At 36.3% G+C, this 21,598-nt stretch overlaps 1 protein-coding gene across 1 annotated transcript; it reads right to left on the minus strand.

Annotated features, from left to right (window-relative positions):
* Nucleotides 1-2,771: 2,771 nt before the first annotated feature.
* On the minus strand, nucleotides 2,772-16,740 carry LOC110707471 (glucose-6-phosphate 1-dehydrogenase, cytoplasmic-like). The gene is made up of 16 exons (XM_021885483.1): nucleotides 16,509-16,740; nucleotides 15,740-15,926; nucleotides 15,102-15,187; nucleotides 14,545-14,611; nucleotides 14,271-14,457; nucleotides 13,621-13,778; nucleotides 13,474-13,542; nucleotides 10,823-10,881; nucleotides 10,559-10,595; nucleotides 8,912-8,983; nucleotides 8,431-8,578; nucleotides 8,080-8,175; nucleotides 4,417-4,487; nucleotides 4,127-4,242; nucleotides 3,418-3,463; nucleotides 2,772-3,309 (listed from the first exon to the last, which is right to left on the minus strand). Exons 2-16 carry the CDS (start codon nucleotides 15,917-15,919, stop codon nucleotides 3,142-3,144), a joined length of 1,560 nt encoding a protein of 519 aa, XP_021741175.1. The 5' UTR covers nucleotides 15,920-15,926; nucleotides 16,509-16,740; the 3' UTR covers nucleotides 2,772-3,141.
* Nucleotides 16,741-21,598: the final 4,858 nt, after the last annotated feature.

The raw sequence follows: 21,598 nt of genomic DNA on the forward strand, positions 1-21,598 counted from the left end.
GATAATTTAAGTTTTATAATTTTCCTTATGGATAACAATGTACAAACTTTCAATTAATAATAATAAAATTATAATCAGAATTTATTATTATTATTATTATTATTATTATTATTATTATTACTATTATTATTATTATCAGGTATAGGGAACCGTGGCATTAGGGTACATGCATCGTGGCATTAGGTGTAGGAAACCGTGGCATTAGGTATTATAGATAATGCCACGGCAATAGTGTTGATGTTGCAGTAGTTATTGATCTAATGCAACGGATCATTGATGCCGTGGCATTAGGTGTCATATGTCGTTGCATTAGACCTATTGCAACGCCAGCAGATGCCACGGTACATGGTCGTTGCATTAGGCCTAATTCCACGGATATTGATGCCTAATGCCACGGATTTAGGGGTTGCAATAGGTCAAAATTGTAGTAGTGCGGAGAATTAGAGGAGAGAGCTCATAAAATTAATAAGATATGATAAATGGTTGATTCACTAAGCGAGAGAATTAATTAAATATTGTAAAAGCTTTCCAAATATGGAAATGAATCAAGTATTTAAAAAACGACCGGAAAAGAAAAGTGGAGAGTATTTAAAAATGGAGGGAGTATTAGCTATGATTAATTTTGTACATACAAAATATTAGAAATATAGTGATAATAAAACTCTATACAACATTTTTATCTTAAAAAATCTATCCAAAACCGCTAACTTATTATCATGTGTCACAATAATACATTTTTATCGCCTATGTCACGCGACACTTGGAAAAAAACTGGAATGTCAAGTGTCGCAGTCTTAATTGTGGCCTGGCTACGAGACTGGCTCAATATATAAATTATATGATATGATATTGTAGGGAATATTTTAAGCGTTAATCCCCTAGCTTGAACCCCACCATGATCATACACTAAAGTACGGTAGCGTCCAAAGGGAAAGAAGATAGAGCAAAAGAGTCGCCAACAAGTTTTAGGAACTTGTAAACCGTTCACGAGGTGAAGGTTACACCCCTTAACGATCCAAGAGATCGTCAACTCCATAAGGTCTTGAACCAAATAGGGTTCGGGGATGAAGGTACAAATCCAACCTAAAAGAGATTGAACCTGCCCTAATAATAGGCCTCTACTTTATTCATATCGTATTCATGTGCGCTTTTTGACTAACATACAATCAATAGGATTAACCCTAAACCTGTTTAACTATGTTGGTTGAATATTAATGCACAAATAAAACTATTATTGACGATCACTTGAATTATAATCAAATTAGCCCTAAACAAGATTATTAATTATCTTATTAAGCGTGATTACAAATACAAATTCCCTTTAAACATGCATAAAAAGGTGTGATCAAGCAATAAAAATAAATATCATCAAGCAACATAATAACAATAAAAAAAAAATAATAATCATAAATATGTTAAAGCATAATAATAGCAAGATCCTGGGCATGATACTAACAAAATTAATAACAAACCCTAGCATGTCACTAAACATAAAAAATCATATATTTAACCCTAACATGATACTAACATGAATAAATATTAGAAAGAACATAAAATGCGTCATAATAATCATACTTAATATTAAATTTACCTTAGACATGATACTAGGAATCAAAATAATAATCTAAGCATGAACTCTATATCATAACATCAATTAAAACCCATTAAAGTACTTACTTTGATGCCTCGTACCTCTTTCTAATAACAAAATACACACGTTAGTAACTTCAAGGAAAATAATAAACAAAACAATTAAATTAAATAATTGAAGTAGAGATTTGGGACCAAACCCTCAGAAATTAAACCTTTCACGTCTAGGGCGAAGGCAACTTCGAATATGGCTAGGTGTATCTAGATCTAATAAATGCGGAAATTTTGTATTTGAGAGAAGCTAGTTTAGAGAGAGAGAGAGAGAGTAATAAAGAAAACTTGATGAGAGTTGGTGAAAATAGAGAGAATCGGTGATTGTAGGTGAATATTGATGATTGTTGATGAATGTTGATGAATGTAGGTGAAAACTGATTATCGAAAACGGAGTTTTTAATACGTTATTTATAGAGAAAATCAGCCAAAAAGATAAAATATCAAAACAGAGTTCTGGCGCAGATAAAACTGAATTAGCGCCAACGCTGGCTATTGGCGCCAAGCGTAGCGCCAGGCGCTACAGCTGGCGTTTGGCGCTAATTTGGAAATTTACGCGTTTTCAAAATCAGATAAAAATTGCCGTACAGGAGGATAAAATCGTATCTTTCCTCAAAAATGCTATTTGATTTTAATTAAAATTCTGAAAAGTCAACAAAAGTCAATTTATCAATGCTAATTGAATTAGGAATGAAAAGAACCTTCTAGAAGACTAAAACCATTCTTAATTGCATTAGGAATTCCTAATTGCATTAGGAATGATAAATCTATATTAGGCCCTCCCCTAGATCATTGGGCCGCATATAAGCCTCAAACCGAACCCAGTTTGGTAAATTGGCCATAACTTCCTCAATATTCTTCGGAATTAGGCTTATAATATATCGTTGGAAAGCTCTTGTCAAGCCCCATCCAACTACACTACTATTGGACCCATATCATAGACCAACCAAACTGGATTGACTGTTTTCTTAAAATAAGTTTTCAAAAATAGAGAGAAGAGAAAAGAAATTAAAACTATCCGCAACACTACACTTTCCACACTTTCACTTCATTCGATTATGATTAGACGTGAAAGGTACTCATCACCGGGTTTGGTTTTAGGGAGACAAATGGGTGTCTACAGATATCAATGCCCCGTAATTAACAAGTAGCAACATTACATATTCACTTGTCTATATTCCGTTATACATTTATCCTCACACTAACATTAACATGTTTGTTGATCTTATTACATAAAAAAAAAAAAAAAAAAAAAAAAAAAAAAAAAAAAAAAAAAAAACCTCTATCAACAATGAAAAGGATATTTCTTTGGGTTTTGTCTTAAAGTAATGTTCATATCAACTTGTAGCAAAATGAAACCAAATTTGATTTTATTGAAAGTGATTGCGTACACCACAACGAACCAGTGAGCATGAACCCACCAACATATCTTGCAAGCTACTTGATGACAAATCCCAAAAATGATTATGTTATGTGTTGTAGTGTAGATGTACCACATTCCTATAATGAGGGTGGAACCCATATATATCCATGAGTTTGAGTATAACCAGCCTTTTCAAGTAGGGCATCTGCCTCAGCCGGGCCTCGAGTTCCAGCCTTATACGGAAGAGACTTCAAACTTCCACGGTCAATTCTATGTAGAAGCGGTGTAAAGATCTCCCATGCAGCCTGAAAGAGATAAAGCTTTCAGCTGTTTACTTTTTTTGAGGGAACCTTTATGCAACTACTTTTTGTCAAGAAAGAAGGAAAGATGATGAAAGTGTAAGCTCTTCTTACCTTCAACTCATCTCTGCGGACGAAATGCTGTTGATCGCCTCTAATTCTGTGGTAGAAAGTAAGAGAATCATCAGGTAATGTACGGAAACATATTAACATCTCATTAAAATTGCTCCTTGCAATTGAAAGGGAAAGGTCTCAGTCTCTTAGACTTGCCCTTCAAGATTTTCCTTAGTTCTTCAAAGTTGATGTATAGCAAACTTTTCATTATTACTCACCATAACCCGAGAAAGTTATTTTGAATAGTCCATGACATTAAAAGAACTAAAACCATATCATCCCAAAATCAAGGGTTTGGGGAGCAATTTTTAATTCAAGGTATAAGCAAGGTTATCCTGAAAGGCCTTATGTTAGTTTGTGTGGTTGTTACATTCAAGTTGACATGCACTATACATTCGAGTGATCCAACCAACAATTTACCATTTATACACTTAACCCAAAGTTGCTAGGTTGTGTGATGTTTGTTTAAATCAAGTTGAAATAAACTGTACCTCCGATTATCCGAGTAATCTTGCCAGCAAATTATATGTATATACCCATTCCACAATTTACCAACCTGACCTTTGGACAAGTCTATTTTTGAGAGAGTTTAGCTTCACTGGCCCTCAATAATAAAGCACCAAATTTTTCATGCACCTCTTGCAAAAAGGCTAAGAATTATCAGCATCTATAGAATTATGTACGTTATTTTAAGTTTAACGGCTCTTACGTGTCAAGAATTAAACGCTCATATGCCTCGGGAATAACAACTCCCTGATATCGCTGCTTATATGATAAATCCAGTTCACTTTGTACAGTCGACATTTCCAGCCCTGGCTGTTTCACCTGTTGAGAATAAACCGGTATACTTAAGTAGACAGGAAATAATCAAGTATTACAAATCATTACAAAAGCACCTAACTTAATGAAGTTCCTTATTAATATTGACAAAGATTTCCCTCTCCCCAGGACATTTATAAACTTGAGATTAGACCAAAGCTAATTTATCCATTCACATACCGTAAGTTTCATATAAATTGCTTCGGAAGGTTGTAGTCTCATCACAAATTCATTTCTTCCTTGCTTTTCACCTAGAAAAATTATAAACAGCCAAAAAATGTTACAAGTGATACCAAATTCAATTGAAATAAACACACAGAAAGTAATATATCTAGTACAAGTAACAAAAGAGCAAGGTTTTTAGATGGTAAAACAAATCTTTGACTAAAAGCAAAAATGAAGGACATCAAATCAGAAAGTCTCACGAATGATAATGCCGGAGGAGGGGGAATGTAATGAACTAATGAATATGAGGATTTAAATTTAAACAAATAAAAATTAAGGGAAATTTCATAAGGTACCCTTGTAGTTTAAAAGAATGCACAAGATACCCACATTGCCACAGCCACACAGATGAAGTTTTATTATTTATGTTCTAACTCTCTTCTTCATTATTTCAATGAGACAATGAAGGTCCTGTTGCGCCCTCTTTAAAGTGAGGCGCACAATATAAAAGACGCGCCTCTTTGAAGTAAGGCGCACAATATAAAACAATCAAAGAAGTTTGCCTATGTGCTCCTCAGGTGCGCCTCATGTGCCTAGCAAAAAAGACGCTCTACCCTAATCGCCTACGCCTCAGTGCCTAAGTGCTCCTTTTTATACACTGATTTGGTCAACCAGACTTTGGTTAAAACTACTTCATAATTACGAATAATTAGGTTGACAAAATAAATATGAAGGGTACATCAGCTTTTAGAACTTAATTTTTCATGACCACCAATCAATGTTTCCTAACTTTATAGGTGAAATTTTGGGTGGATATTTTTTTTTTTTAAACCAAACCTTAAGGGTAACTAATGCATTCTTCTAAACCACAAGGGTATCGCATATTCTCATGATAATTCCCAAATAAACTCCATTGTAATATTTAATAGTTATAGTAACCAAGAACCAAAATCCAGCATATAGTATCAATTTGTTTCAAACAAAAGCACCAATTAAACAATTACACTATACAGATTAAATAAAATAATAATAATAATATATATTTATATATAAAAAAATAAATAAATAAAAGATACGTCAAATACTTCCTCGATTCCAAATGTTTAACTCACTTTCTATTTTGGGTTGTTTTACAAACTCCAGTTCACTTTAGCTTTTTTTAAGTCATTTTTGACAAACCCCTTTAATTTGCCTTACCCTTCCTACGGTCCTACCAGACAATTATTTCAACCTTTCCACTCTCTCTTACACTAATCAAAATTTTCTTACACCTACTAACCTTTTAATTTATCTCTATCATGGTATCCATTTTATTCTTACACCCACTCATACAAACTTTTCTAGAAACAAGAGTATACATTAAGTGAGTCGAACTTTTGAGAATAACTGAAGATATAAAACAAAAGGCTGAAACTTTATCATAGTTGGAACACAACAGTAACTATGAAAGAAAATTTAAAAGCAACATAACAATTTCAAAAAATATTGATGTTTTCCAAATTAAACCAAAAATCTTATAGATTATTTTGGCCCTAATAAGAAATTAAGTTCCCAAACTCTTAGAATAATGACCAATAATTGATAATCATTTAGATTTAAGCACCAGGGTCTTGGAATATTAATAGATTACCTAGAAAACTACCGTAGTCATCCACTCATCCTTAATGCAATGTATAAAAAAAGCTCATGGCATGCTGAAGCAATAAGGATTATGCAGCGCCTAGGTGCGCCTGAGTGCACCTCTTTGAAGTGAGCCGCACTATATAAGCAGTAAAAAAAATGGTAGAAATTTGCTTCAGGTGCGCCTCGGGAGCCTAAACTGCGCCTAATTAAAATCGCCTCTCCCAGGCCAAAATAAGCACTTACCTTCTATCGCCTTGCGCCTCAGCGCCACTGCCCTATGTGAGCTTTCAAATGCACGGTAATTGCTTCCAATGATGGAATGGGATACTCCCCCCTCCCTCTTTGATGCTCATATATTTTGTAAAAAAAATGGAAGAAATTGAAAAGATTGTTAACAATGTGAAATAATCTATGTCAGTCGTTAATTGATAAATTGCATGTATAACCTTCTTGGAAAACTGTTATCAAAACCTTGAAAATAGTGGTTAATTATTTGCTTTTTATTTAGAATTAGCAATTGAAGCATGAGCTTGGATTTTCCCTTTAGATGATTTTATCACTTGGATGTCCTTCTTGAAGGAAAATTTTTCACTTTGGCAAACAGAACATTGTCATGTTGATTAGTCAACCATTCACTCGTGCAGACCAGATCAACACAAATATGAAAATCAATTCAAACAGCCTGGTATATGTGACTGTGTGTCAGTGTGATATTTTAGCAATAAAATAAGATTTGGGCTAACTGAATTTAAATGTTTCAACGAAAAATCTGTATCCTCCTCAAGCAAGAAAAGAAGCCAAACCAGAGTGGAGGATCAAGCAGATAGAGATGACAAAAGAGTTTGCTGTTCAAGGTTGGAAGTAGCGATTGATGAGTCCAAGTTTATCATGAAATAAAAGGCATTAGAGCAGTGATGAGGAAAAACCCATATTAGTAGTCTTTCAATATAGATAGTGCATCTACGCAAATGCAGAAAACTAAAAATATTCTTGAGAAATGCCAGGAAGTACGGTAGAACTAGCATGATATTTTGAAGCAGGTGCTATTAAAAGGAAAAGTATAAAGTAACTTTTTATGGGTTCAACTGAATGTTTTACTTTTCTACACACCAGGAAAGCTCTAAACAGCAAACAGCAAGAAGTTAGGCACTTCTTGAGGCAAACTAGTATGCTAATATTCCTAGAACTTAGAGCTAAAATTCACAAGGCATTGGCAGTTGCTAGTAAGACAATGCCTGTCTTGGTATGCTAAACCAGAGAATGGAAGACTTAGGATTACAGATTATGTAGGATGTTGACTACATTAACATAGAAAGGTACTAGGATTCAGATAAATATATTGATGGCAGGACTAGAATAGACTGGCAAAAAGAAAAGTTTCCTTCTGGCCTTTGGAATCAATGGCTGAAACTACTTATAGTTCTTAGCTATTTGATGGAGTCAAAGGCCCTTCTTCAGTGGGGTTTGGCAAATGTAGAAGTGGGTAATGGCTGACTTACCTTCTAATTAAGGCCTGAGGGTATGATTATAACTAGTGTAATAAGTAAAGCTGATGGTGTCATTCACAGATTCATTTGTCTAGAGTGGATAATTCGGTTGTTACTCTACTTTCAAGTTCAAGGGCTTCTGGTCCCAAACAGAACATCTATGTCTTGAATATTACAAGAAAAAACTGGACAAATCAAGCTCACTTCTTTTACTTCTCAGCTTCAATTTTATTTTGCATGAAGCATTGAATGATTTATGTAGCAATTATTATATAGGTTCAATGATTCATAATCTATATTCTTGTCACCCTCATTGTCTTCGTGCCGCTCAAATTTTCTTGCATCCACTGTTTCTTTTATATATAAACACATCATCCACAGGTGGTGTTTGATATAATTGTTGGCCTTCCAAACAAATATGGTTCAGTTTAACATCAATTACAATGCTACCCTACCTAAGAATCTTATAATAGATACTAGGCCCCTTATCATTGATGCAGCATACGATTAGACATTCACATGAACAGGAAAATAATATAAAGGAGAAATTTACAAAATGATGACATACATTTAAATATATCACCGGGAACATCCTTGAACTGAACACGGATTTCAGCTTTTCTTGAATTCAATGCTTTCCCTGCTTTTAGTATAAATGGAACACCTACAATACACAAGTGTTCAGAAGAATGATTTATGAAACACACAAGTGTTCTGAAGAATGATTTATGAATGAGCCTTGGGGACAATCACATGGGCTCCCTCATCAAGATGATTTTCAAGGTTTAATTGAGTAGAAATCTCAAGCAATCAACAGAAAAAAAAAAAAAAAAAAAAAAAAAAAAAAAAAAAAAGCAACAATTAAAAATAATAATAATTATCAATAAAAGATTACGGACAGGAGTTTAACAAGTCACACCTTCCCATCTTTCATTGTGTATCCGCAAAATCACAGTCGCAAATGTAGGTGTATTTGAGGTTTGTGGAACCATTGGGTCATCTTTGTAGCCTTCATACTGCCCAAGAACAACTTCTTCATCCTTAATCAGATTAACTGCTTGGAGAACCTTTAAAAAAAATAAGTATGAAATTAAATCATACAGAAAGGCTGAATGTAGATTAATGAAACCAAAGTACTGATGAATGATAAAAACACTAACATGCAGGCATCATATCATATTATTCCTCAATGTATTTGTTTAAGGTCAATCATTATAGGGACTTATAAATTCTTGATTTGGTATTCTTTTGGTATATTGTGACATGTAATATATGTGAAACTGGTAAACATTATGCATTAAAATAATGGTTGATGATGATGAAAAATAAAGAAGGCTAGAGGAAGTAGACAAGGACATGAAGTGCAAAGTTTGTAATTGATAGGGAGGATAAATATACACCTTCACTTTTTCGTCACGAATGTACTCTGGTGTGAGTGAGACTGGCTTTTCCATGGCAACTAGACAAAGAACCTGAAAGGTAATGACATTATTTTGTCTATGTATATAAGCCAAGAGCAGATTGCTTTGGTGTCCACATGGTGCCCAATATGCCTCTCGTAACTTGTTAAAATGACAAAATAGCTCAATTGCATTTTACAAACCTTAATTACAGTTGTTCAAAATTAAAAAAGGAAAACTATCACCGTTCAAAAAAAAAAAAAAAAAAAAAAAAAAAAAAAAAACAGAAAATTATCAATTGATTCAAAGCTTAATCACAGTCTTCCAAAATTAGAATCATGAAACATAAAGGACAATTAAATCAAAACAGATCAATTATTCAATCAAAATACAAAAGGGGAAGATTAAATCATATACAATCAAAATGCTGCCTTATACACTATTAAATTTTCCATTCGCAAATTTTTGAAGGATAGTAAGATCAAGAACTCTGAAAGTTTTAATACAAGAAGGTAATTGAGTATTTCATTTTATTTTAATTTTTTCTATCCAAGTCATTTCTAATCCATAACTTTCAATCTCTATTCTTTGATTTTTAATTGTTTTCAATTTTCAAATATTTTAGATTGTTGGTGAAAACACAAAGATTAGAGTTTCAAAGAAATCGCTAAAAGGTAGTTGAGAATTTTATTATATGTTTTAATTATTGATTCTAATTTTATACAGAGTATGAAAGCCATATGGTATTTAGAATACTACACAATATTTAAAGTTTTGCTTTATATTCCCTAATTTGAATTATAGTGACTTATGTATGAAATCTTCACTTGATATTTAATTTTGGTCATGATATTATCTATTCTCTCTCTCTCTCTCTTTTTATTAAAAATAAGCTACCTTAGTACGATTTTATAATTATTTTATAACATTAATTTTACTCCTTTTGTAGCTTTATTGTGAGATGATAATAGACACATCGACAATAGAATATGGATTTTTAAAATGCAAAAAAAAAAAAAAAAAAAAAAAAAAGGAATTAATTCCTCTCTTCGTTGGGGGAAGCTTTAAACAGCTTAATGGATCCGAGTAAACAGACATGAGGCCAGCATATCAACTATAACTAGTTTTTTGGCCCGGGCAATACCTCGGATTATTACATGGAATTGATCATTAATATAAGCTATAATTATGATTCAATTTTCTTGTAATCAAATTTGTTGTTTATCATTTCATTTGCTAGACATTAATATTTTGTATTCAAAAGATTGCATAAAAAATCGCATAGCTTGGTGGTAAGACACTTAGTTCTAGAACTTTTTTTTTTTTTTATGATTAGTGCATGACATGCTATGAAAAACAAACAGAAAGAGAGCCACGTGGTGTAATGAGTAGTTGAGTGGGTGACATGGCATAGTGAGGGGGGTTTATGTGACACGTGGACATTCATAGGACTGCCTTTTAATATATTAGTGTAGATTTCCACAATTGTATGCATCATAAGACTAATAAATGTCAGCTAATTCTGGTGAAGCATAATTAACTCTATCAGCTACCTAACAAGTACACCAGGTATCTGATAACCACAATCAAGGAGGCAAAAGAAGACTACTATAATTCACCAATAGCCTACATATATATTACTCTTACCTGCAAGAGGTGGTTTTGAATAATGTCACGAATTATTCTGCAAATGGAAGAAAATCTCAAAATTAATGACTGATTCATAATATACAAACACTTTAATCACTTTGCAAAACGAATCATTTTTTATCATGATTTCAAATCATTTAGGAGAAAAAGTATTAATAATAAGTAGCTGAGATACAATAGGTTGACCTGTAGAAATATCCTCTAAACTACACCATAAAAAAAATAAATAAAAAAAAAAAAAAAAAAAAAAAAAAACCATACCCATACTGATCAAAGTATCCACCACGACCCTCTGTTCCGAAATCCTCTCTGAAGACAATCTGTGGTGAAGATGAAAGGATAAGAAAACAAGCAAGTCCATAAACAAACATAGACTACGATGCCGACACTTGGGTATGGGTGTGAAAGTCGAGTATGGATGCAATAGTCTGACCTGTATGATTTATTAAATAACTGTGCAAAAGTCGGATCTTGACACAGAAACTTGTCAACAAAAAATATACTTCATCAGATTTTTATAGATGCATCACTTTAGTTTTTGCGGACTCCTAGGCAAGTTTGGAGTAGAGAGAGATAGAGAGAAAAAATAAATAGGGCCCATGTGATAGAAAAAGTGATAGAGAGAATTTATTAGTTAAAAAAAAGTGACGCAACTAACTTGAAACTTCCATTTTAAGAAAGTGATGTAACTAAAAAAAACAAAGGAAGTATAAAATATATTGTGATTTATAATTATGAGATTTAAGAAATAATAAAACTGACTTTTACAACAGAAGAGTGTAACACTGAATTAAATGCGAAGAAGAGATGGAACCAAAGTCACTTACAGCCTTTGATTTTACCTCCTTAAGGAAAATTTGTGTAGAACTACCTGGAAGATAGGGTGTTTGGGGAAGAACTACCCATTTTTTTTTTATTTGTTTACAACTACCCGGAAGATGAAAAACGTTTGGGTAGCACTACCCAATAACGTTTTCCGTCCACATGTTAGTGGGGCCCACTTTTAACCTTTCCCTCCCAATTTACTCCCCCTCCCCCAACTACCTTTTCTCTCTCCTCTTCAATTCCTTCTTAATTTTCCCTCCCTTCTCACTAAAAAATTTAGATTCAAGAATTCAAGCAAGTGAACACAAATTCAGGTAATCTTTCACAAATTTGTACCAATTAATTGTTTTTCGCATTTGTTTACAAGTTTTAGAAGAATGCAATTAAAAGAATTAGGCTTTAAATTTCTGATTCAAATTAGGGTTTATGAGTTCAATCAAATTTGGGGGTTTTGATTTTTAGGGTTTAGGGATTCAATTGAGTCTTTGATTTGGGTTATTTTGGGTTACAGATTGAGTTGTGAAGCATTTTTAAGTACTTTATATTACTAATTGACATTGTAATTGGTAGGATCTCGAGTTCATCATACCACTCTTCTATGCAATATCATCCAAACAAGTGCAATTGTGGCATTCCACCAAATTTAAAGACGTCGTGGACTACAAAAAAACCCCGGGAGAAGATTTTTGGCTTGTAAATTCTAAGATGCTGCAGGTAGAAGAGGATGCAAATTTTTCAAATTGATTTTACCGGAAGTCTTAAGAGAATTTGAAGGTCAATTGAAGAGAGTGAAAGAAGAGGGTGGAGTAATAATGGGGGGAAATAAAAGAGGAGAGAGAAAAGATAGGTGGGGGAGGGGGAGTAAATTAGGTGGGAAAGGTTAAAAGTGGGCCCCACTAACGTGTAAAATGGACGGAAAACGATATTGGGTAGTGCTACCCAAACGTTTTCCATCTTCCGGGTAGTTGTAAACAAATAAAAAAAAAATGGGTAGTTTTTCACAAAACTCTCTATCTTCCGGGTAGTTCTACACAAATTTACAAATAATTAATTACCCCCTTTTTTACACATGTAAATAAGTAATTCCCTCAACAACCCCCCCCCCCCACCAAAAGGGGAAAAAACACACACAAAATGAGGATGGCCCTTGAAATGCTCCCTTCCCTCAAATTATTTTGTTAGTTGCTGTAACGTTTTTAGATGGGTAGCTATTTATTACGAAGTATTACGTACTGCGCAGAGAAGGGTGGCTGGGACCAATGGTTTTCCTCCCCCTACTCAGCAAAAAGTTCTGTTGTTAATCACCAGCAATAGACTAGCCATCAATGAAACTGAGAATACAATTGGTATTGCCTTACTGTAGCAATAGAAATCCCTAGACTTACATGAAGTCTTCATTTAATTGGAGATACATACCATTATCAAATACAAATCCCAAAATCTGAAAATGGATCTTGCTGGTGACATTATCTTTTAGATTCTAAGATATATCTGAATTATGCTAAAAAGTTATGACCAAGTCAATTTACCCTCCCCTGAGTCAGACTCACATTTTCTGTCTCTACCCATGACATGTCATCTATCAATCAAGTGTGGTAAGCGTTTTGCCAAGTCATTTCTTCAGGCATTACAGAAAAATCATCCCCACCTTGGACAACATGAATTTGATAATAAAGTGCATGATAAACACATATAATATGAATTAAATATGGTGCTATTTGCTACTAATTGTTACCCTTTTTTCTTTCTCTTTTTTTTCTTTTGCTACGCATGATGTTCAATGATATTATTGTATTTAAGGCAAGCAGGCCACTGTCTGTTAAATGTCTGAGAAGCTCAAGCTATATTGACATATACACATATCTAACTAATTGAATTAATGCCCATCATCCCACTTCATATTTCCCTTTTCTTTTCTCTCAGGAATTAAAAGTAAACAATTTCTATGCCAAAGATGTAAAATTCTGAAGATCATTTGCTGTATGGTTGCTGTATACTAAATGACTCAAAGAAGATTATCCCCTAAGTTATTAATACAAAATAATTTTTCATATTAGACATAAAAGAAGTCTATATTATGTTATTACCTGTACATTATCAATATTATCGCGGTTCCAAAGGGGTAGGAAAAAGCGATTGGCGAATCGCATTACCAGCTGCAAATTTACAAGATATCAGTATTCAAAGGAAGAGAAGTGGACAACAATTTAGAGTACTTCCTCAAGCAAAACTACCATGTTCTGCACCAACTCTTTCCCCAAGTAATGATCAATACGATAAATTTGTGACTCATTAAACAACTCTCCAATCTGTGAGCTAAGTTGTTCTGCTGATTCTAGGTCTTTCCCAAAAGGCTTTTCAACAATAATTCGTGTCCATCCACCATTGTCAGCTGTAAAATAAATAAGTTTGTATCATTCAGTCAGGATTCTGAAACTACCATTTAACCATATCCTGTGAAACTCAAAGGCTATATATAATCATAGGTTTTAAGAAAACCAGAAGCACATGCCCAAAATGGCCTATCAGAATATAATTAGACATCGTGAAAAAGCAAAAGCATTTCACAGAAAGCATGACCACAACTTTTGGTAAGTTACTTGTTTCGACATACACAGTTTAGTAATTTGACAATAACATTACCGAGAATCTATGAAACTTCTAGAAAAGAAAACATGCATAAAAAAGTTGTTATGACAATACAAATTTCTTATAGATATAGTATTCGAAATGGAAATGAAAATGAATATGGATATGGAATTGGAAATGGAAATGGAAATTTGCTCTCCTCTTATGGAAATATGATTAAACATTCCCACAACACTCATACACTACCAGCAGCCACAAGCCACAACCACAATGAACAAAATTTATATGAGCATACATTTATTCATGCAGTTGAGCTTTATCATTCTGCAGACGGATGGATATACTGAAGGAGGTAGTGCAAGATAAAATAATCTTCTAGACATTCCTTCTAGACGATTCATCTCGTACTCATACTTATATATTTCTTTATCCAACAATTGAAAGCCCTCGTCAGAATCGTAAGATCCACTGACATATTTGACCTGGAACAGTAAGCATGAAAAAAATTATAATTCTTTTTCATCCGCTTGGAAAATAAATACAAAATGAAAATACAAAAGGAGTATTACCAAATCCAAAAAGTTGGAAACATCTTTAGACACCTCTGGTGTTGCATTCTTGGAAGGGGACAAATACCTGAATTCATGAGAAAAACATTGTTTACTCCAACTAGTAGAACTATTCACAATGGTAGCAAAATATTAGCTGGAATAAGTCCATGCACAATTAATATGTATTTTTACTCTGACAGTATAATATGATATGAGTCAAATAGATATGTTCCCTTTGTTCCCAAATAAAATTGCATTTAACCTACGACTCTTGTTCCTAAATAAAAGTCTCTTTTCACCATTATCTATTCATGTATTTACTTTTAATCAACCAAACCCCACCATCATATTATTTTATACAACTTTCTAAAAAATTGTGCAAAAAGAAAATGATACTTTTAGTTTGAGACAGAGGGAGTAATAACATGTAGCTCAAAGCTTTCTATGAAAAGAATCAGAAATATCATCATAAACCTACTTTTAAGAATAAAAATTATTCAGCAGCACAAGATTAGGAAATCCTTTATGACATTAGCCACATTTACACAAAGGAAACATAAATCAAAATATCTCACCCACGAATACGATCCTTCAATTCATCATCTGTCATCTTTGACCTTGCATAACCAAATATATGGACCTCACTTGGAGGAAGAAATCCCTAAGAATATGTCAACAACTCAAGTTAATCAATCTCAAATGCCTAGCAACGGAGAAAACATATGATAGAAACAAGTTGATGTATAACTTTACAAGTCATTAAATAATATACGAAGCAGTTTTTACCCCCTCAGTAAGAAATTAAAAGTCACTTATAGATGTCCACAAAAACATTGTCATATTTTCTAATACAATACTCGTAGTCATAGTCGTTTAAGATTATATTTCCTAAAATGTAGCCACTTGAATATAAGTGCAATCATAATGACATTTTATCCCGTTGCATCACAGGCTTAAAGTCCTAATCCTCTAGAAATAAACATATTAATTCAATCTTCACAATAGAACACCTGAGCTGACCAGATTCTACGATTACTTCAAATAAACAGTTGACTTAATCAAGAAGCAATGGTAGATTAAATTGGGCAGGGAACACTGATAAGCTCCTTTTCTGTTTGGTCCGATAACAAGAAAGCTCAAAATATCTCACATGATCTGCCTTTAATCACATAATTTATATGACGAATTAGTCAACATATATACACAATCAAACCTGGCGGTAGAGGTTGAATAGAGCAGGAAAAGTCTTCTTCTTGGCAAGATCCCCGGAAGCACCAAGGACGATGATAGAAAGCGACCCACTTGCCAGTGAACTTTCAGAGTCCTCTTTGTCCGTAAAAGAATCATTTTTAATCGTGGATCGTTTCTCCATAACCCAACCACCAGAGGCCATTTTTTAGCTGAACAAATTATTAAGTTAATAACTCACTGATTACATTCAAATTAGTACATTAAAAAAAATATATCTAGATTACCATAATCAAATAAAGTTTAGCATCTTTGAATCAAAGAATGATCACTAATTAAAATACTCCCTATAATTGTCACAAAAAACATGCATGTTTCATGATGATCAAGATTGATAACATTTAGGCAGGCTCGGCTCAAGCTCAACAAGCCTCATAATTCAGGCTAGGTCCTCGAAATATTCCGGCACGGCACGGCTCGGCTCGTTGGCTCGATTAGGCTTGAGAAATGCAACACATTGGCTACCAAATTTAACTAAGTTATAAAATTCGATTCAAAAAACTTATAGAACATGAATCATCGCAAAAATCTAGCAACAAAATAGCTGTTAATAAGATCAATATATATAACCAATGGTTTCATTTCATCACTTCATGACATCTCTGAATTAGCAATACTAACAATCAAACCAACAATAATATTAAATTAAACCCTAAATTATGAAATTGATGCTAGATTAAATTATTAAAATTTAAAAAAAAAAAAACAAAACAAAAAATGAAAATACATTTTACCTAAGAAGATGCTTCAATGGGGGGATCTCAGAGTATGTTTCAATGGAGGAGAGAGAAGTGCAGCTTAAAGTGAAAATAGAAACGATGATACGGAGTATAATTGTCTTTTTTATATTAAGAAAATAGAAAGTTGGTATGAAAGGTCGATGAATAAAGAGTAGGTGGTTGACAGGTGATGCATCGTTTCTAGTCTTTCAAGTTTCTACTATGGAATACTCCGTATTGTTTTTGTTTTAAGTCTAATTATGCAGTCTGATTAATACAGCTGATTGTTCGTTTATTCTTCCTACTGGTGTTGCTTTTGACTCTATTTGTGTGTGCGTTTAGATATTTTTCTATGACCAAGTATAGCCCACTATCAAGTAGGGACAACAAAGTTTCATACCTACGTTGAAAAAAAAAATCGCTAAGGGTTGGAAAAACGTCATTTGTTAATTTAATTTGTTATTTTAATATTGTTATATGTTTCTTCAATATTGTTTTCGAGGTGGGTCATTTAGCTCTTTTTAGTAATACTTGTATATTAAAATGCCAAGTGTTTGTATTAAAATGAAGTGTTATATTTGTATACAGTTATCACATAACTGAAATTTGTTATTAAAGAAGACAATACTGTTATTATAAATTAAAAACTGTTAAGCTGCGAGATTTGGTATCTGTAGGGAATATTTCAAGCATCACCCCTAGCTTAAACCCCACTGTGATCATACACTAAAGTATAGTGTCGTCCAAAGGGAAAGAAGATAAAGCAAAAGAGTCGCCAACAAGTTTTAGAAACTTGTAAACCATTGGGTCCAATAATTCAGAATCAGGGTTTTGTTCTAGAGAGAGAAACTCTAGCTTCTCTCTAGCCCTTTGAAGAAGGATCCCGGTGGTTGCCTTCATCGGATTCGCTCTTCAAAGGGTTAGATAGGGAAGCTCGTTTCTTGTTCTTCATTGTTGTCAAAATCAAACCCTAAGGGCATTGGAACTCGGATCTGTTCTTCAACCTTCACTCAAGGCTGAAGAAGGGCTCGTTTTCTGGTGGGTGTGTTGGGCGAATCGACTGCTGGGCGGTGCTGCGAGGTTTATTGGTTCCTTCTTCGACTTTCTGGGTTCTTTGCTCAAGATTGAAGAAGGATCTAAGTTCGGGTTCCGGTGGTTGTTCTGGTTGGCGCGGCGGCTGGGCAGTGTTTCAGGCTATCTTTTTCCCAGCAGCCGGATTGTGTTGAAAGTGTCGATTTTTCATTGTTGGGCTGATTCCGATTGGTTGCTAGGCGGTGGTTTGAGTCGTATCTTTTTCCCAGTTGCTGGAATTCGCTGAAAGTGTCGGTTTTTTTTTCATTCGTGAGGCTGATTCTGGGTTTTTGGGGCTTTAATTTTTCAAATCAAAACCTCGATTTTCTGGGTTCTTGCTCAAAGATTGTTGTTGATTTTCGGGCTAGTTTGCTGCTGGCTGGGTTTCGTTGTCTCTGGTTTTTTCGCTGGTGACAGGGTCCAGTTCAGTGGGTTTGGGCTGTGCTCTGCCCTCTGTCGGTTGCTGGGCGGTGGTTCGGTCTGGTTTACTTTTCCAGCAACCGGAATTCGCTGAAATGGGTGTTTTTTTAGGCTGATTCAAGGCTTTTGGGGCTGCGATTAAGCCTTTGTTTTTCTGTGTTCTGGTATTGTTTGCGGGTGGCTGGGTTTCCTCCCTGGCTGGCGTGGTGTTGCTAGGGGCTGCTTTGTTTCCTGGGTTCTCTTTCTCAGGTTGGAGGTTGAACTCGAGGGTTGGTGGCAGCTCTCTTGAATTGAATATTTGTAGAGGTTAAGGTATTCCCTATTGTTCTCCATTTGTAAAAGGAAGGTTGATTTTGTTTTCTACTTCCCTTTTTATTATCTTTGTGTATTTTGGGAATGCTTCTTTGGTTGTTTCTACTATCTAGGCATATTGTATTGCCTTTTCAGCTTAAGCTTCCTAGTGATTAGTTTTATTGGTTGATGGTCCATGGTAGCGATAATTTGTCCTGTTTTGTATTGTATGCATGCCATGTCGTTGTCCTAGAAAACTAGTTTCCGGGTTGTTATTTAGTTGTGATTTTATGATTATGCCCATTGATGGTGGATAGTTGCTGGAGGTTGACTGTCATAGTTGAGTTTTGGCTTAATTAGCTTGCTTGGTGTGTAGTGGGATGAGACCCTATTTTTATTGCTGTCCTAGCATGAGGTGCTAGCTGATGGCCTGTGTTGTATGATGGGTGGTTTCCTATTGCTACCTTGTTTCTTGCTTCTGCCTGGACTCCTTTTCATGCCTCTTTCATTGTGGTAGTTGTTGCTCTTTTTCCTATCTCGACATCCTATGCTTCATGCTTTGCTTGAGCCTCCTTGTGATTGTTTTGCTGGCTGATAGTTCATGGCTGCGATCCTTTGTCCTGGTCTATACTGCATGTATGCTATTGTTCTGTCCTGGCAGGCTGTTTATGGGGTTGTTATCAAGCGGATTTTATGGTGATACAGGTGGAAATTGTTCCTTTTTTTTATTTGGTGGAGGTTGGTTGTATGGTTGAGTCTTGGTCATTTTAGCTTGCCTGGTGTTTGGTGGGTGAGGCCCTTTTTTAGTGTTATCTCCTAGCATGAGGTGCTAGTTGATGGCTTGGATTGTATGGTAGGTAGTATCCCTCTCTCTACCTTGTGTCTTGCTTTTGTCCGGGCTTCTTCTTTGCCTCTCCTGCTGTGGTGGTTGTTGTTCTATCTCTATCTACGCATCTCTTGCTATATTGTTGTACTTGAGCCTCCTTGTGTTTGTGTTGCTGGCGGATAGTTCATGGCTACTGTTTCGGGGTTTTATGATGTCCTGCGGGAGAGTTACAATTCCGAGACTGGGACCGGACGCCTGTACCTGCAAAACAACGGAGACTCCTGGTGGTGGGAGCTCCGCCTCCAACGGTCAAGTTAGTACTTGATTAAGGAGTAATTAATGCGGAAATTAAAGTGATTGGGTATCTCTAGGTGAGAGTGTTTAATGTGAGTTTTTAGCGTAATCTGCTTTGTTAGCGTGATCAGCTTGTTATCTCTATAATCTCCCTTAATGAGGATTAAGGGAGGTATTTATAACCCTGGGAAACGTGCCAATCCTAGGTTTAGGTTAACCTAGGGCTGATTGGGCTTCCCTTGGAAGTTGGGCCTGGGTGGCCGGTTTCTCCATTAGGCATGGAGTATGCCACGTGTCGTGACATAATAGGTCCAAGGTGGACGAATAAGCGTGTGCCACGTGGCAAGCCCTGACAGTTCCAACTGGGGGACACTTGGCAGGACCTGATTGGCCCACGTGGCGCATTCCGATTGGTGGGAGCAGAATCCCCTAATCATTTGCCCCTCACAGGTGGCACGTGACTGGTCACGTGTTACCTGTGACAGGTGTCGCACTGTAACAGGCGACGGTCAGCTACAGGTGTCACTCGGCGAAAGGCCGAGAGATTCTCCCGCCCAAATTTTGAATTCTGGAAGTGACCCTTCGCCTTCTCACTTCGCCTATATAAAGGAGTGTTGACTTCAGTCATTTTCACACTTGAGAACTTTGTGAGAGAACATTCGGACCCCTGAACTTGCTCTGACATTTTGGACCCTTTCTGCCTACCGCCTGCTCTGACAAGCCGACTGCACAAGATTTTCAGAACTCCATCAACGTCACTCGTTCAGGTAACCGTCGGTTCTCTTACTCTTAATTTTCTCTTTATTTTATTCTTTTTTGAAATGGCACCACGGAAGCACACGACACGACCTAGGTTAGTGATCAGCCTATCACCGGGGACGGCTGAATCTAGGACTAGGAGTGCCGCCTGCCCTTTTCCGGACCCATCTTTGCCCTTTATACAAAGTCCGACTGTATCTGTGTCTATGCAGAGCATGATGGCCAGAACAAAAAAGACTGCCAGGATCTCAAATTCAGACGGCTCCTCCCACAGGGTGCCGATTAGTGAAGCATCTGACCAGGCGCCAGATGTGGAAGTGAAACAAAGCGGCTTGAAAGCCGGCTGTTCTTAGGGAGGAATCAAAGTGACCCCTTCCCATTTCACAGTTGACAATTCTTCATTCTCTCCTACTCCTTTTAAAGGAGAGGAGGCGGGCCCCTCCGGGAGAGGGGAGGAGTCGTCCTCTTCGGACTCGTCAGAGGACGATTCCGAGTCTAGCTCTTCTGGCCATGCTTCTCTAGACACAGAAGAGAAAAACAGTCGCCTGCAAGAGGCAAGGCTTTCTCACGCAGTTGAGAAGGGGGACAATTGGGCGGAGCCATCCGCCTCTTACCGAGAGCAAAATACCCCCTACTACTACACGGTACCTCGGGGCCGGATCACAGCCATGCAAGAGAAAGTGGAGAGCTTTATCGCAAACCACACAATGGGCCCCGACTTTTTAGTGTTCGTGTCGGATCCAGAAGACACAGTCGTTTGGCCGGCTGGTACCAGTTATGATAGCGCCTGCTTTGGCTGCTACGAGGCGGCCATCAAGGCTGGGCTGCGCTTCCCATTACATCCGGCTGTTCAGCGGATCTTGGATGCGTATGAGTTGGGGTTATGGCAGTTAGCCCCGAACTCCTGGGTCAACGTACTCGGCTATGTGGCCGGGTGCGAACTGCACGGGGTGGAGCCGAGCTTCGAGGCTTTCGCCCACATGAACTACCTCAGCCGGACCCCTAAGGCAGGCGGTACCGGCTGGTATCAATTGACGAGCCACAGGGGCTACCTCATGACGAGAGGTAAAGCAAATAAATGGAAGGACTGGCGGTGCACCTTCTTCATCATTGAGAGTTCAGACACAGAGCTGAACAAGCGCCTCAACAGGTGGAACAGGAATCCGCCCCTTCTTGAAGGCGACCGTAGCATGCCGCCTGTTCCCCCCAAGGCTAAGAAAGAGATCCTTGATAAAGGACTCTTTAAAGTAGAGTCGAAGGTGAACTCTACTTCAGGGGTACGAGAGCAAGTACCCCTGCATTGCGTCCCGAGCTTCAAATGGCTCTACGACGAGTACTTTTTGGCCGCCTGTGGCCTCAGCAGTCGGTGCTCAAGAGGTAGTCGGCCTGTCGAATACTCTGCTGTTCCGTGCATTTTGTTATAACTTTTATTAACTTTGCTGTT

This window comes from Chenopodium quinoa, unplaced genomic scaffold (assembly GCF_001683475.1).
Source record: "Chenopodium quinoa cultivar QQ74 unplaced genomic scaffold, ASM168347v1, whole genome shotgun sequence".
Lineage (NCBI taxonomy): Eukaryota > Viridiplantae > Streptophyta > Magnoliopsida > Caryophyllales > Amaranthaceae > Chenopodium > Chenopodium quinoa.

Coding starts and splice junctions, on each gene's coding strand:
- LOC110707471 (XM_021885483.1), bottom strand. CDS start 15,919: ATGGCCTCTGGTGGTTGGGTTATGGAGAAACGATCCACGATTAAAAAT. Junction 14,458..14,544: donor TTTCCAACTTTTTGGATTTG/GTAATACTCCTT, acceptor TTACTGTTCCAG/GTCAAATATGTCAGTGGATC. Junction 4,243..4,416: donor CAATTTATATGAAACTTACG/GTATGTGAATGG, acceptor TATTCTCAACAG/GTGAAACAGCCAGGGCTGGA.